We start from the raw sequence: 12,414 nt of genomic DNA, 5'->3' as shown, positions 1-12,414 counted from the left end.
GAGAATGTGTTGTGAAACTAAAGGTGACTGTTAAGACTTTAGCATCGGACTCGGCCTCCCTTACCGGTGTGCCCTGCTGTCACCTTAGATGACTTCAGTGTACGTGGGAAATCCCTCCTTCCTCCCGCCCACTCCAGCTGCATACTCCCATACTCACCCAGAGTTGCTCCTCTCAAAAATCACTAGTTTCAGCATTCTTGACCTTGATCTTCTGTCCTCCCAACTGGTTCCCACTCCTCTTTGGCTGTGTTGTGACCTCATCAGCCACTCCAGGACACTGACCTATTTCTTTCAATCCATCAGCCTTCACCTTTTTTCTCTGTAATCCAGGTAGATTTTTACAGCCCATTATTTCAATGATATGGGTGCTAATACCTATAAATCTCTTTGCTCCTCCTGTTTTCTTGACACCTATATGTGACAAAATCCCCACTTTGGAAAAATCCTATTTCGTATGATCTACCGGCATTCAAAAGCAACGTCACTGGGAAAAAAGTCACTACAGGCCAAATAAGAGCTCCTGTAAATCTGCTGTAACCAACCGCAGTGAGACCTTGACATTGTCCAGCAAGTGTCCTGTGCCCACTAATACATGGAGAAAATGAGAAATATCAGAAAAATTCACTCGATTGCAAGCAGAGAGAGGCAGTTCACCTTTGAGTGTTGTTTCCTCCTCGGATCCTTTCCCCTCTTGCCCCCTTGGGTACTTTTAACTCTCCACATATTCATCTGGGGCCCTTGCCATTCGATGTGCTCAAGCCCATCCCATGATAAAAACCCTCCTGTGGGCCCACGTTCCAGCGCCTTCCTCGCCAGCTCCTATCCCATTTTACCCCTGGAGAAACGTTCTCTCCTCTCCCTCCTGAGTCTGTTCCGATGTTTCCTACCTCTATCATTCCCCTGAGAGAGCTGTCTCTAAGGTCACTAAGAAACTCCCTAGTCCAATGGACATGGCTATTTGCCTCTTGATACTACAGATGGAGTTCCTTCTAACATGTGCCTTATCTCCTGCATCTCTTTCATCTCTTCTTTGGCCATGAAATGTTGGATTTCATCAGTGCTCAAATGCAGGTCCTCCTTTGTTCTCTAGGCTAAAACCCTAAACAATGTCGTCTGGCCTTCACTCTTTTCCCTTCGAGCTCTAAATTTTGGAATGCCCCTGGGCTCAATCCTGAATTTCGTTTTCTAGTGGTGTTGCTTCGCCTGGATGAGTTAAGCCAGCCCTATGTTTTTAAATATAACACATGTCCCCGTCCTGTCCAAGTTATATCTCCCACCCTGGCCTTTCTAATCTATCTACCCAACTGACTAATTGCCTAAATCCCTCCACCTTCCTTGTCAAGTCTACTTCTTCCCCAGTCTTCTCAGTAAATGGCACCACCATTCATCTATTGTTCAAACCCGTAGCTGCTTCACATTATTTAGTCCACCAGGAAGTCCCATCAGCTCTATACTAAACGTATTCACAAATGCTCCTCTCACTTCTCACCACAACCAACTTCTGGGTCCAACAACCCTACACACTCACCTGGACCACTGCAACGGCTTCCTAGCAGTCCACCATATTCCGCTTAACCTCACCCCAGGCTCCTCTCTGTCTGTCCATGTCACTACCCTCCAACGGTTTCTCCTTACAATTAAAATCCAAACTCCACACTATGGTCCATGAACCCCACACAAATCCCACACACAATCTCATTCCCTTTGACTCTCCTGATCTCAGTCTTACACTAGCCCTGTTAGCCTTCCTTGTTCTTAATCACACCAACCTCATGCCCACCTCCAGGTTGTTATATTTATTTTTCCATTGCCTGGAATGCACTTTCCCCTACATCTTTGTGTAGTCTCTGATGAAATGTGAGGTCTTACCTGACTATCCTATCAAAAAATAGCTGTTGCCACCCCCTTCCTCACCCTAAGCGACTATGCCCTTGTCTTGCTCTATTTTCTTCAAAGAACTTATCATTTTCTAAAATTATCTTTTTTCTTTATTATCCATCTCCCTGAATGGAATGTAAGGACCAAAAAAGACAATTCTTTTCTGTGTTGCTTACCAACTCCTGAGCCTAAAACCCTTTTGGCTTTAATTACCACCTATATGCTAATGACTGCTAAATTTATTTCCAACCCCTATCCTTGAGCTCCAGACCTGTATATGTAATCGTCTACTCAACATTTTGAAGCACTTGGATATCTTAACAGCACTGAAAACTCAATAAATCCCAAACAGAAGTCCATACTGTCTGTTTGCCCTGCCTCTCACCCCATGGTAAATGACATTGCCATCCATTTGATAACAAAACCTAGAAACCTAGGAGCATCCTTAACTCTGCTCCCCTCCCTTACTTCCCATAACTAACCCATCACCAAGCGGAATCGATTGTACCTCTTAATCTCTTTCTTCATTTCCTCTGCCACTTACTTCCCTTGCACAAGCTACATGGCATACATCCTAGGCCTTATCTAGCCCCCTGCGTTAGCCCAACTGGTTTCTCACTTGGCATTCACTCCAAAGTGAATGCCCCCACCCCATTCTATATATAATAAAATATCTATATATATTTTTCAAATTACATCTGATGAAGTCATTCTCCAGCCTAAAGCCTTTTTAGTGGCTTTACATTGCTTAGAATAAAAGCCCTAGATACCCTTATTTCCAGTAACGTTCTCATGGTCTGCCTTCTACCTACTTCTCCAAATTTACCTCCTCCTCAGCTTTGTTCTCTCCACTCCAGCCTCATCAGCTGACCGTTGTATCCCACTGCCTAATACAATGCCTGGCACACCGCATGCACCATTGCGGACTAAAGGGTCCTAATGGGTAACAGGATGTTACATCAAGAATTTAAAAAACTACATATTTTAAAAGCCTGAAATAAAAGCAGGTGGATAGATGTAAAAGAGGGAGGAAAACAATCAGAAGACCCGTTCGTGAATTAGGGCACAAGAGAGATGTGAGAGTAAAATTAAAGATGTCGTTTTAGGTAACAGTGACACCCAGCTGGAAAGTGTCTAGGTGACCTGTGGAGATCAAGAACCAAAACTGGAGAACCCGCGGACTCAGAAGGTAAGCCTTGCAGATGTGCAAGCAGTTTTCAAGGGAGGGAAAAGTGGCTTAACCCTCGAGGAAAGTCCCACCACTTCCTTTCCCAAGAGTGAGACAAGAAGGGTCAGCAAAGGGAGAGCAGTTGACTTTCAAAGCAGGAGGGAGAGCTTGTCAAAAGTGCTAAGTACTAAAATCAGCCAAGAAGGATGATTTAGTACAGGAAGAAAGAAAAACTATTTGGCTCAGAAATCAAAATGATGTAAGAAGTACATTGGGAAGCTTCCTCCCAGTTCTTTCCCTGGCCTGTTTCCTACCTGTTCCCCCACACGTAGATTTTATTAATGTCATGCAAACATATATGAGAAAGGACCTTTTGATTTGTTTATTAGAGGAAGTTACTGGTGATCAATGAGACTATGGCTTGGAGGAAACGAGAGGGAGCTGTATCATGGTGCTAAGGAATAAAGCAGGGAGGGGAACAGATTCGTTGAATACAGGAGTCCCAAACACTGAGCTAGGGAGTCAGCATCTGTTCTTGCCTTTGCTCCTCAACTGTACATGTGGGTATATCATCAACCATACTTCACAGGTGAAAAGACCCAAGTGCCAAATGGCTCAGTAATTGCTCAAGTAACACAACTAATAACTGGCAGTGCCAGGAATGGTTGATGAAGAGGCAGGCGGAAAGAGAGATTTCCATGTTAAGGTTATTTACAAGAGCAAGTAAGGATGTTTCTACAGTGGAAGAGACCTGTGCATTTTTTAAAAATCAGAGGAGAAGGGAGGCAGAACTTGGAGGGATGAAAATTCCGAGATAATGGACGTGGTTCCATAGTGTAGCAGTCAGCATGTCTGCTTTACATACAGAAGGTCCTGGGTTTGCACCCCAGTAGAGCCACAGTCCATGATCTACGGCCATGCCACCCTGAACAAGCCTGATGTCTGATCTTGGAAGCTAAGCAGGGTCGGACCTGGTTAGTACTTGGATGGGAAACCGCCTAGGAAGACCAGGTGCTATAGGCATAAATAATAATAATAAAAAACATTTCAAGATAAAATAATTAAAAGCAAGTTTGTTTCCTGAATTAAGAGCTAGAAGACTGGAGGCAGAAACTTCTATTTTGCAGAGGAAAAGTAACAGCAAAGTGAAGCAGAGGCGGGAGAGAGGGCTGGAAGACTGAGACAGTTGAGTTTGTAATAGTCACAGTGGAAAGTGAAACAGATACTCATTGCAGCACATCAAATCAAAGACAGCCTAAAGCACTCTGCAAAGAGTGGGAAGCTGCAGGAAGTAAATTCTTCCCCATTCCAAAATTGTCTGCCCTCACCCCTAAAAACAGTCCTCTGCATCTCAAGAGTGAAGGTGGAAGAAGACCTGGGCGATGAGCCCAGAGGACTAATGGGCTTTTCTGAGTCACGGTATCCTGGAATTGGTGCTGCGGTCAATTCTGTCTGCTAATTCTGGAGTCCAGATGGAGACATGAAGGAGCCATGGAATGTGGACTCGGAAGAGATCTGAAAGAGGTGGAGGAAGAGGAAGTACAGTGTCAGGATCCAGCTTGGTCATTGGCTACTGTGGGCCTCATTTCTCTTCTAAGGCTGGGCTCCTTTGGAAAGCATTCATTCATCCAGGAAACATTTCTCACACACGTATACTATGCTAGATCCTGTGCTAGGTGCCGGGGACACGGGTGACCAAGACAGATGTGACCTCTGCCCCCACTGAGTTTGCCATTAATGGGGAAGGCACACAACACTGAACTCCGGTGAGAATTACAGGAGGCCTATAAGAAGCCACAAGATCACTCATCATCTGTGAAATCCTAGAGGTTGGGAGGGAGAACACTAAGGGTGTAGATAGGTTTTTGAGTGAATCTGGAATAAATGAAAGCAGAAATGGAAAGGTGACAGGAAAAAAAGTTCTTGTCAAAGACAAGATCTTGACGCTTTGAGATCTAATCGGCAATTTTTCATATCTCTGAAATGTGATAGTTACTGGGACAAGGGAATTCACCTTAGCAAACAAGCTGGTATTCAAAATGGAATTGGGAGATCTTGTTTTTAATGAGCTCAGAAACAGATAATTTCAAAACATAATTTCAAAGCAAATAATTTCAAAGTGCTACCTGCTAAGGTAGCACAAAGGGTACACTTGGAGCTGTTAAGAACCAAGTGTCTGGAGCCTATCTGCCTGCAATTAACTCCTAGTTCTCCCCCTTCCACAGAAGCAATCTAAAGATAGTCAAGCTGACCACGCCTTTATTTTGTCATCTGCAAAATGGGATCATAATAATGGCTAGCATTATATTGAGCACTAAGTCTGTGCATTGCACGGAGGGCTGATCGTTTAATAATACCTGAACAACTCAGGATGAAATCGAATCTCCTGCGTAAAGCACTCAGAACAGTTCCCTATACCTAGTAAGACCTCCATAAACGTTAGGTTTGTCTTGGTTTGTTTCTGTTTTTAATTGGCCAACCAGAGGAGAGAGCGGGACCATCTGAGAACATTCTCTGGACTAGGTCTTAGTGAGAAGAGAGGTGTTCCAACACGGGGAGAATGCCTTCACCAAGCCATGGGGTCGTCAGGCAGGGTGTGTGCTGGGAACTACACAGCATAATGACTAAGTGCAGAATCTGAAGTCGGGCCGCTCCACTTAGCTGGGTGACACTCAGCAAGTCACTCAGCTTCCATGATTATCAGTTCCAGCGTTCGCTGAAATCCGTTTTTACTGCAGTTTCCTGCAAGGGGATCACTTGGAACTCAATAAATGCCAATTTCCCTCGGGCATCTTCACTTTTCCTCAGAACCGCGCTCAGTGCCTGGCAGGCAGTAGGAGGAGGGGCGGGAAGGCGACAATAGCAAACATAGAGGGCTATTTAAGTGTCCCAGACACCGATCTAATACTCAATCCTCACAGCAGTCTTAAGGACAGATCTTAATGTAACTATTTTCAGACGGGGAAACTGGGGCACAGGCCAGCTAAGTAATTTATGAAGCTCTAAGCACATTTCTTGTAAACCAGGAGAGACGTTAACCCTCAGTAGGACCCAGCAGCGGAAACCCCGCCGCATCTCTGAGAGCTCAAGCGCCCTGGAGCCCCTGGGGGGCGGGACCAAGTAGGGGAAGTCCCGCCCACAGGGGAGGAAGTCCCGGCCCCAGGTTTCCGCTTCCGCCCCAGCTGTCCTGTCCGTTCTAGTGCGGTAGAGTGTTCGGGATGGCGGCGGGAGGCGACTGCGGCGGCCAGCAGGCGGCCTGCGGGCACGACAGCTACCGCTCGCCGCTTGCCTCCCGCTACGCCAGCCCGGAGATGTGCTTCTTGTTTAGCGACAGGTACAAATTCCGGACCTGGCGGCAGCTCTGGCTGTGGCTGGCGGAGGCGGAGCAGGTAACGGGTCCCGGGGCTGAGGGGCTGGGCTGAGGGAGGCGGGTCCGCCCCAGCACGTGCTGGGCCCAGCGCGGGCCTGACGCCTCGGGAACAGCTGCCCCGCTATTTTCGGCTGCGTGTTCGGTTTCGTGAGGAGCCGCGGCCCAGGGAGGCCGGGGTAGGAGGCCCGGGAGCCGCCACCTGTTGCTTCGCATGCTTTTAGTCACTGAGGCCTAGAGACGCGGAGGCGGCAGGGAGAAGTGCAGTCTAGGGTTTCAGGGACTAAATCTTGGCCATGCCTGCAGTACGCTGTTGACCTCGGACACTGAGCCCTCGTGACGTACTGCTGTGCTCATTTCTTTGCCCATCTTTTGTGGTTTAACCGACAAAACCCTTGCAAATTAGGTGATGCTTTTCCCACATTAGAGGGTGAGAAAACTAGGCCTCGATAATAACCAAGTGCGTTATGTGCTCTGGAGTCTGGAGCACCCAGCTATAAAGAGCGGAACTGGGGGGTGAGCCTGGCTGGGTTCAGTGCAGAGCCTGAGCGCTTAGCCACTTCGTCTTCCAAGGTGCCTCTGTGTTGTGACAGGATTGTCATTACAAAATCCATGTTTCCTAGGCCACTTTCCACTTCACGCGTCCACCTTTTGCATCTGAGGGAGGAGACAGAGTAGGGGTTAATTAGACAGGGTTTACAGTTTCTTTTATAAGAATTGCATGTGGAGCTGTTGGGCCCAGCGGTTTCAGAAATAGTGCCAGAGGGGCCTTCCCAGAGGAGTTGAAGGAACCAAAGTGATCCAGAAAGCTATAAAGTTTCAGAGGAAAATGCCACAGGCAGGATGGCAGTGTCCTCTAAAATGGCATGAGTAAACACCGAAACAATCTTGAGTCGGTGACTGGGAGCATGATACAATGGAATTCCTCAGAAAGGAAACTTTCATCCTAGATTTCCCCTCCCTATCTCTGTGCTTAAGAAAGTAAAGCGACATCATAATAGCAGACATTTCTGTAGTGCCTACTATATGCCAGGCACTGCTTTAAGACTACATATTAATAGCTCATTAATCTTCAAAACAACCCATAAGTACTATTTTACAGAGGTTTTACAGATAGTGTAATGGAGGCACAGAGAGAGTTCATAAACTACTGGCTCAGATAACAATAGTGGACAGTAGAAGAGAACATTAGTAGCATGTTGTACTTTATTATGTATTAACATGTACTCTATTTTCTATTTTATTTGATGCTTCATTAAATAGTTTAGGGTGGTGACATTCAAAGACTTCACCAGGGTCAACGTAGTTAGTAAATGGCTTCAAGCTGGAACTGAAATATAAAGTCGTCTGAATATGTGTTCTTTCCTCTGCCCAATCTGCATGTTGCCTGAAATGCATATAATTTAGAAATCTCCTGCATGTGGTTTATCTGTTAGGTTGTCAAAATTAGCAGCATAAATTATATGATAATTTAGTAGTTAAGGAAAAACAAGGAATGAGAGATTAAGAGGAGTGCAGAAAATGAGGAGGTGGGGAGTGAATTTTGAGAAGATACATTGCCTGGGGGTAGGAAGCAGTTTGACCACGCTGCCCCCTGCTGCTTTGGGGGGAGCCCCGATATGTTGCATCTACTGGCTGAAGATCCAAGGCAGCTCTACCACTTGTGGCTACTGAGCACTTGAAATGTAGCCAGTGTGACTGAGTAACTGAATTTTTACTTTTAATTTTAATCATTTTAAATGTAACTAGTCACATCTGGTCAGTAGTTACCATCTTGGACAAGATAGTTTTAAGGTTCAGGATCCTCCCCAGAGCTAGGGCTTGGGAGTTTCAAATGAGGTTTGAATCAATGTCACCATTTGGATCCAGGGTTCTGAGCTGCCTGTGGTCTGCCAGCCTGATTTTTCCAGTGATGGATGAATGTGAGATGTTGATGTGTTTATTTTCTCATCAGTTATCTCCTGGAATTCCTTTCTGTTGCACTGAATTTCTATACCTAATTTCTTGGTGAAACTACTTACAGCATTCCTAATTTTGGTTTCTCTAGGTAAAATCATCTGGGACAAATGTAAAGCTATGACTTCAATTCCACACTTTGGGTGCTTACTAAGGAGTAAGCAATATCCTCTCATGGAGTATACATTCTAAAGGGAGAGAGAGGCTAATGCATTTGTAAGAATGTCATGTGATACGGGCTGTCAGTAAAACCAGGCTTAAGGGCTAGAGAGACAGAGAAGAAGAGTCAGGAAAGATCTCTCTCTGAAGAAATGACATTTGAGCCCAGAGACCAGATAATGTGAGAGAGTGAGCGGAGCTATAGAACAAAGATCAGGATTACATTGTTGTTTGTATATATTGAAGTTTAGTTAGTATATAATTTACCAAGATTAAGAAAGTTGTCCCTTTCCTCCCCATGTCCCTAGTTTGTCTCAAATTTTAATTAAAGAATTGGGAGATAGGGCATAAATGCTAACATGAACCAATTTTTTTTTTTCGATGTCACCCCAACTCAAATAATTGTGACATCTGAAGTTATTTTGTGTATTCTGCAGACATTGGGTTTGTCTATCACAGATGAACAAATCCAGGAGATGAAGTCAAACCTGGACAACATCGACTTCAAGATGGCAGCTAACAGAGAGAAACAGTTACGACATGATGTGATGGCTCACGTGCACACGTTTGGCCACTGCTGTCCAAAAGCCGCCGGCATTATACATCTTGGTGCCACCTCCTGCTATGTTGGAGACAATACAGTAGGAGTCCATGTTATTTTGTTTCCACTTATGACTTAATCTTTATAATACATTTATAAATTTTTATTTGTCCAGTTTTAGAAAGTTTTAGGGGTATTTAAACACTCAGGAATTTTCTGCTTTTGCTATCCCTCCAGTCTAAACTATGAGCACCTAATGACCTCTGTAAAATAAGACCCGCAGGTGTGGCTTACACTTGGAATGCTGGACGTAAATCAGGATCTTAGCATTTTAATAGCCAAGATAATTTTCCAAAGGGATTTTCTTTCCCAAGTTGTTTATGACTTTGCTGTGACTTCTTAAAAAAAAAAAAAAAAAAAGATTGCATTATAATTCTTAAATAAAACCTTTAATTAGCAAAAACATTGTATAGTTAAACATGAGAAAGTAACAGCACATATTTTCCTGAGTTTACCAGTTGCTTGGCGATTTATATGTATTCATTTATTCTTCACAGTAGTTATAAGTGATAGATGCTATTATCTCAGTTTTGAACAGATTTTTTGAGGTATATTGTACCTACTATAAATTTACTTGTTTTAAATGTACAGTTCAATGAGTTTTAGTAAGTTTATGCGATTGTTTAACCTTCACCACATTCCATTTTTGGAGCACATCCCTAACCCCAAGTTCTCCTGCCTGGTTGCAGTTGCTCCCTACCCTGCTTCCAGATCCAATCACCAACCTGCTTTCTGTCTTCACAGTTCTGCCTTTTCTAGAAATTTCATATAAATGGAATTGGACTATGTAGTCTTTAGAATTTGGTTTTATTATTCCCATCTTTGCAGCTGAGGAAACTTTAAAGAAAGGTTGAAGAACTTGCCTAAGGTTACACAGAAATGAGACAAGCCCAGGTAGAATGGCTCCAAAACTGTGCTTTTAATCACAGTGTACCTGTGAGACCAGAAATTAGAATCCAGATACACTTCCACTTCAGAAGAAGCCACTGATTTTTAAGTTTCCCCAAGTACTTTTTTAGTCTTAAGTGGTACATAATTAAAGGCATGATGTGTAATTGGTGAATCCAATAATGAAAGAATAGTTCTCTCATTTGGAATATACTTTTTAAAAGCATGCAGTGTGTAGCTGTGTTCAATAATTACTGTCTCATTTAAGTATATGTTGGACTTGTCCAAGATACATCTCTTATCTCTCTCAGGAACAGCTTTAAATTTCTTAAACCTTGATATTTTGGTTCATCATGCCTTTTTTTGTAAGCAATGATAGACATTTAAAAAGGAAGATGAAGTTAATGGAGTGTGCTTTGTGGAAGCTTCTCGGAGATTCACGCACTGTCTGTGGGCAAATACAAACCTTGTTGACCCAGACATCTTCACAATAAACAGAATGGGGTTTAACCTTTTAACTATTTCTCCAGTTATCTTAGATACCATGTAAATTGGGCTTTATGAGTATATGGGTTTTGTTTCTTATAGTTTCCCAGAGTACCGCTCTCTTAAGTTGGTGTGCGTTTATAACAGTAACCAGAAAAGAACAACTTCCATTAGCATCTTCTGGCTTGCATAGTGGGTTGGTAATAGGGCGCTAGGTGGCTAGCTGAGAAACCCAGTTGTGATGGCCAAAAGCATTATATGGTAATGTTTGGGCAGAGCTGTTAACATAAGACCGTTGTGTTTTCCTTTGCAGGACCTGATTATTCTTAGAAATGCACTTGACTTGCTTTTACCAAAGGTGAGAAGTTGGCAGATATTTCCTACCAGCCCTGGATTCCCTGTCGTAGGGCATCAACACAATGTGACTCTAAATAGATGATCATTTACTCCGGCAAATGATCCTATATCTAATCTGTAGGACTGATTGTCTCTTGGGTTAAAACACTGTAAGTGGATGCTTTTTAAAGCTTAGCCTTTTAAATAAGGGAATTGTGTAACCAGCGGCATGTAGCTGGAATAGGTGGGTCAGATTTATGATTTTGTCCTATTTTTCTGCATGAGTGTGTCATTGGTCTTAAAATTGTGCAGTAAAAATTCATGACTTTAGGTAGTCAGCTCAATTTTTGAAAGTTCGTTGCTATGAACTCTTTAAGGCACTTTAGAGTACAAAGTTGAAAAGATAGGGCCTCTGCCTTCCATGAGCTGGAGGTCTCATTCTATATTAAATTGTCTAAAAGTTTAGTTACTGATTATGTAATGAGCTCAACCTGAATTCACCCTCTCTTCTACTGCATGATCTTTCTTGTAGCTTGCCAGGGTGATCTCTCGGCTTGCTGACTTTGCTAAGGAACGAGCTGATCTTCCCACCTTAGGTTTCACACATTTCCAGTAAGTGCTATGATTACTTCTTGGGAAATGGGCTTGTTTATTTGCACCTGGCTTTCATTTATTCCTTCAGTTCTCCCTTCTGCACAGAAACCTGGAGGTGAAGAATCTCAAATATAGCTTAAGCACATACCTTAGGATGCTTATGAGGAATGAACCTGATACCTTAAAAGCTATACTGGTGAGAGAGTAAATATAATAGTTCATTTGGGAAGAATTGGGCAATGTGTATCAAGAGCCTTAGAAAATATTCATATTCCTTGATTGAATAATTCCATTCTAGAGAATCTAGCCCAAGGAAGTAATCCAAGTTATGGGGGAAAGCTTTATGTACAAAGATCTTTGTTAAAGTATTGTTTATGATAGTAAGCATTGGAAACTATCAAAATATTCTACAATAAGAAAATAATTAACAAGATATATTGTAGATCCAGAGCCATTAAAATGATTCTGGTAAGACGGATATTGTGCACATGTACTTAGATTGATGTTATGGGATAAAGATAGCATATAAATTGCACAAAGATTGAAATAAATTATACCAAGTTGTAAATATTGATTACTCTGGTTTATGAGATAATAAGGTATTTAAATTTTTTCTCTACTGTTTTTTGAATATTTTTAAAATGCAAGCATTTTTATAATTACCATATAACCCTTTTTAAAAGCTGATGAAATCATTTTTGCAATTCTAGTAGCAGGTTTTGAGTGACGATATTTGAGTAGTGGTGTATCAGCATTTGCCTTATGTCTCGATGGGGTTTTACAAAGGCAACAAGGATATCATCTATAACTTGGGAAAGACTAAGTTGAGTTTAATCTTCCTAGAAGTTCAGGCCTGCATTTATTGGTAGAAACCTGAAGAAACTGTTCATGTGAATGAATCTATGCTCAGTGTGTGCGGCTTGGCCATGGCTCATGTTCACTCTGCCTTCCTGCACACCTAGCATTACCTGTGTGGCAGCT

The 12,414-nt window shown here is 42.9% G+C and overlaps 1 protein-coding gene and 1 pseudogene across 1 annotated transcript in view; both read left to right on the top strand.

Moving 5' to 3' along the window:
- Window positions 1-3,953: 3,953 nt before the first annotated feature.
- Window positions 3,954-4,069, top strand: LOC111745074 (annotated as a pseudogene).
- A 2,143-nt stretch (window positions 4,070-6,212) lies between these two features.
- ADSL (adenylosuccinate lyase) overlaps window positions 6,213-12,414 on the top strand; it is a 13,879-nt gene continuing 7,677 nt past the window's right edge. The window contains exons 1-4 of the mRNA XM_011369078.2: window positions 6,213-6,435; window positions 8,966-9,169; window positions 10,817-10,861; window positions 11,372-11,451. Of these exons, the coding sequence (XP_011367380.1) occupies window positions 6,265-6,435; window positions 8,966-9,169; window positions 10,817-10,861; window positions 11,372-11,451 (500 nt within the window). The 5' untranslated portion in view covers window positions 6,213-6,264. The remainder of the gene's footprint in view (window positions 6,436-8,965; window positions 9,170-10,816; window positions 10,862-11,371; window positions 11,452-12,414) is intronic.

Source organism: Pteropus vampyrus, unplaced genomic scaffold, assembly GCF_000151845.1.
Source record: "Pteropus vampyrus isolate Shadow unplaced genomic scaffold, Pvam_2.0 Scaffold145, whole genome shotgun sequence".
In the NCBI taxonomy this organism is placed as follows: Eukaryota; Metazoa; Chordata; class Mammalia; order Chiroptera; family Pteropodidae; genus Pteropus; species Pteropus vampyrus.
The sequence above is the reverse complement of the archived record's forward strand: the minus strand, read 5'-3'. Positions and strand labels throughout refer to the sequence as shown.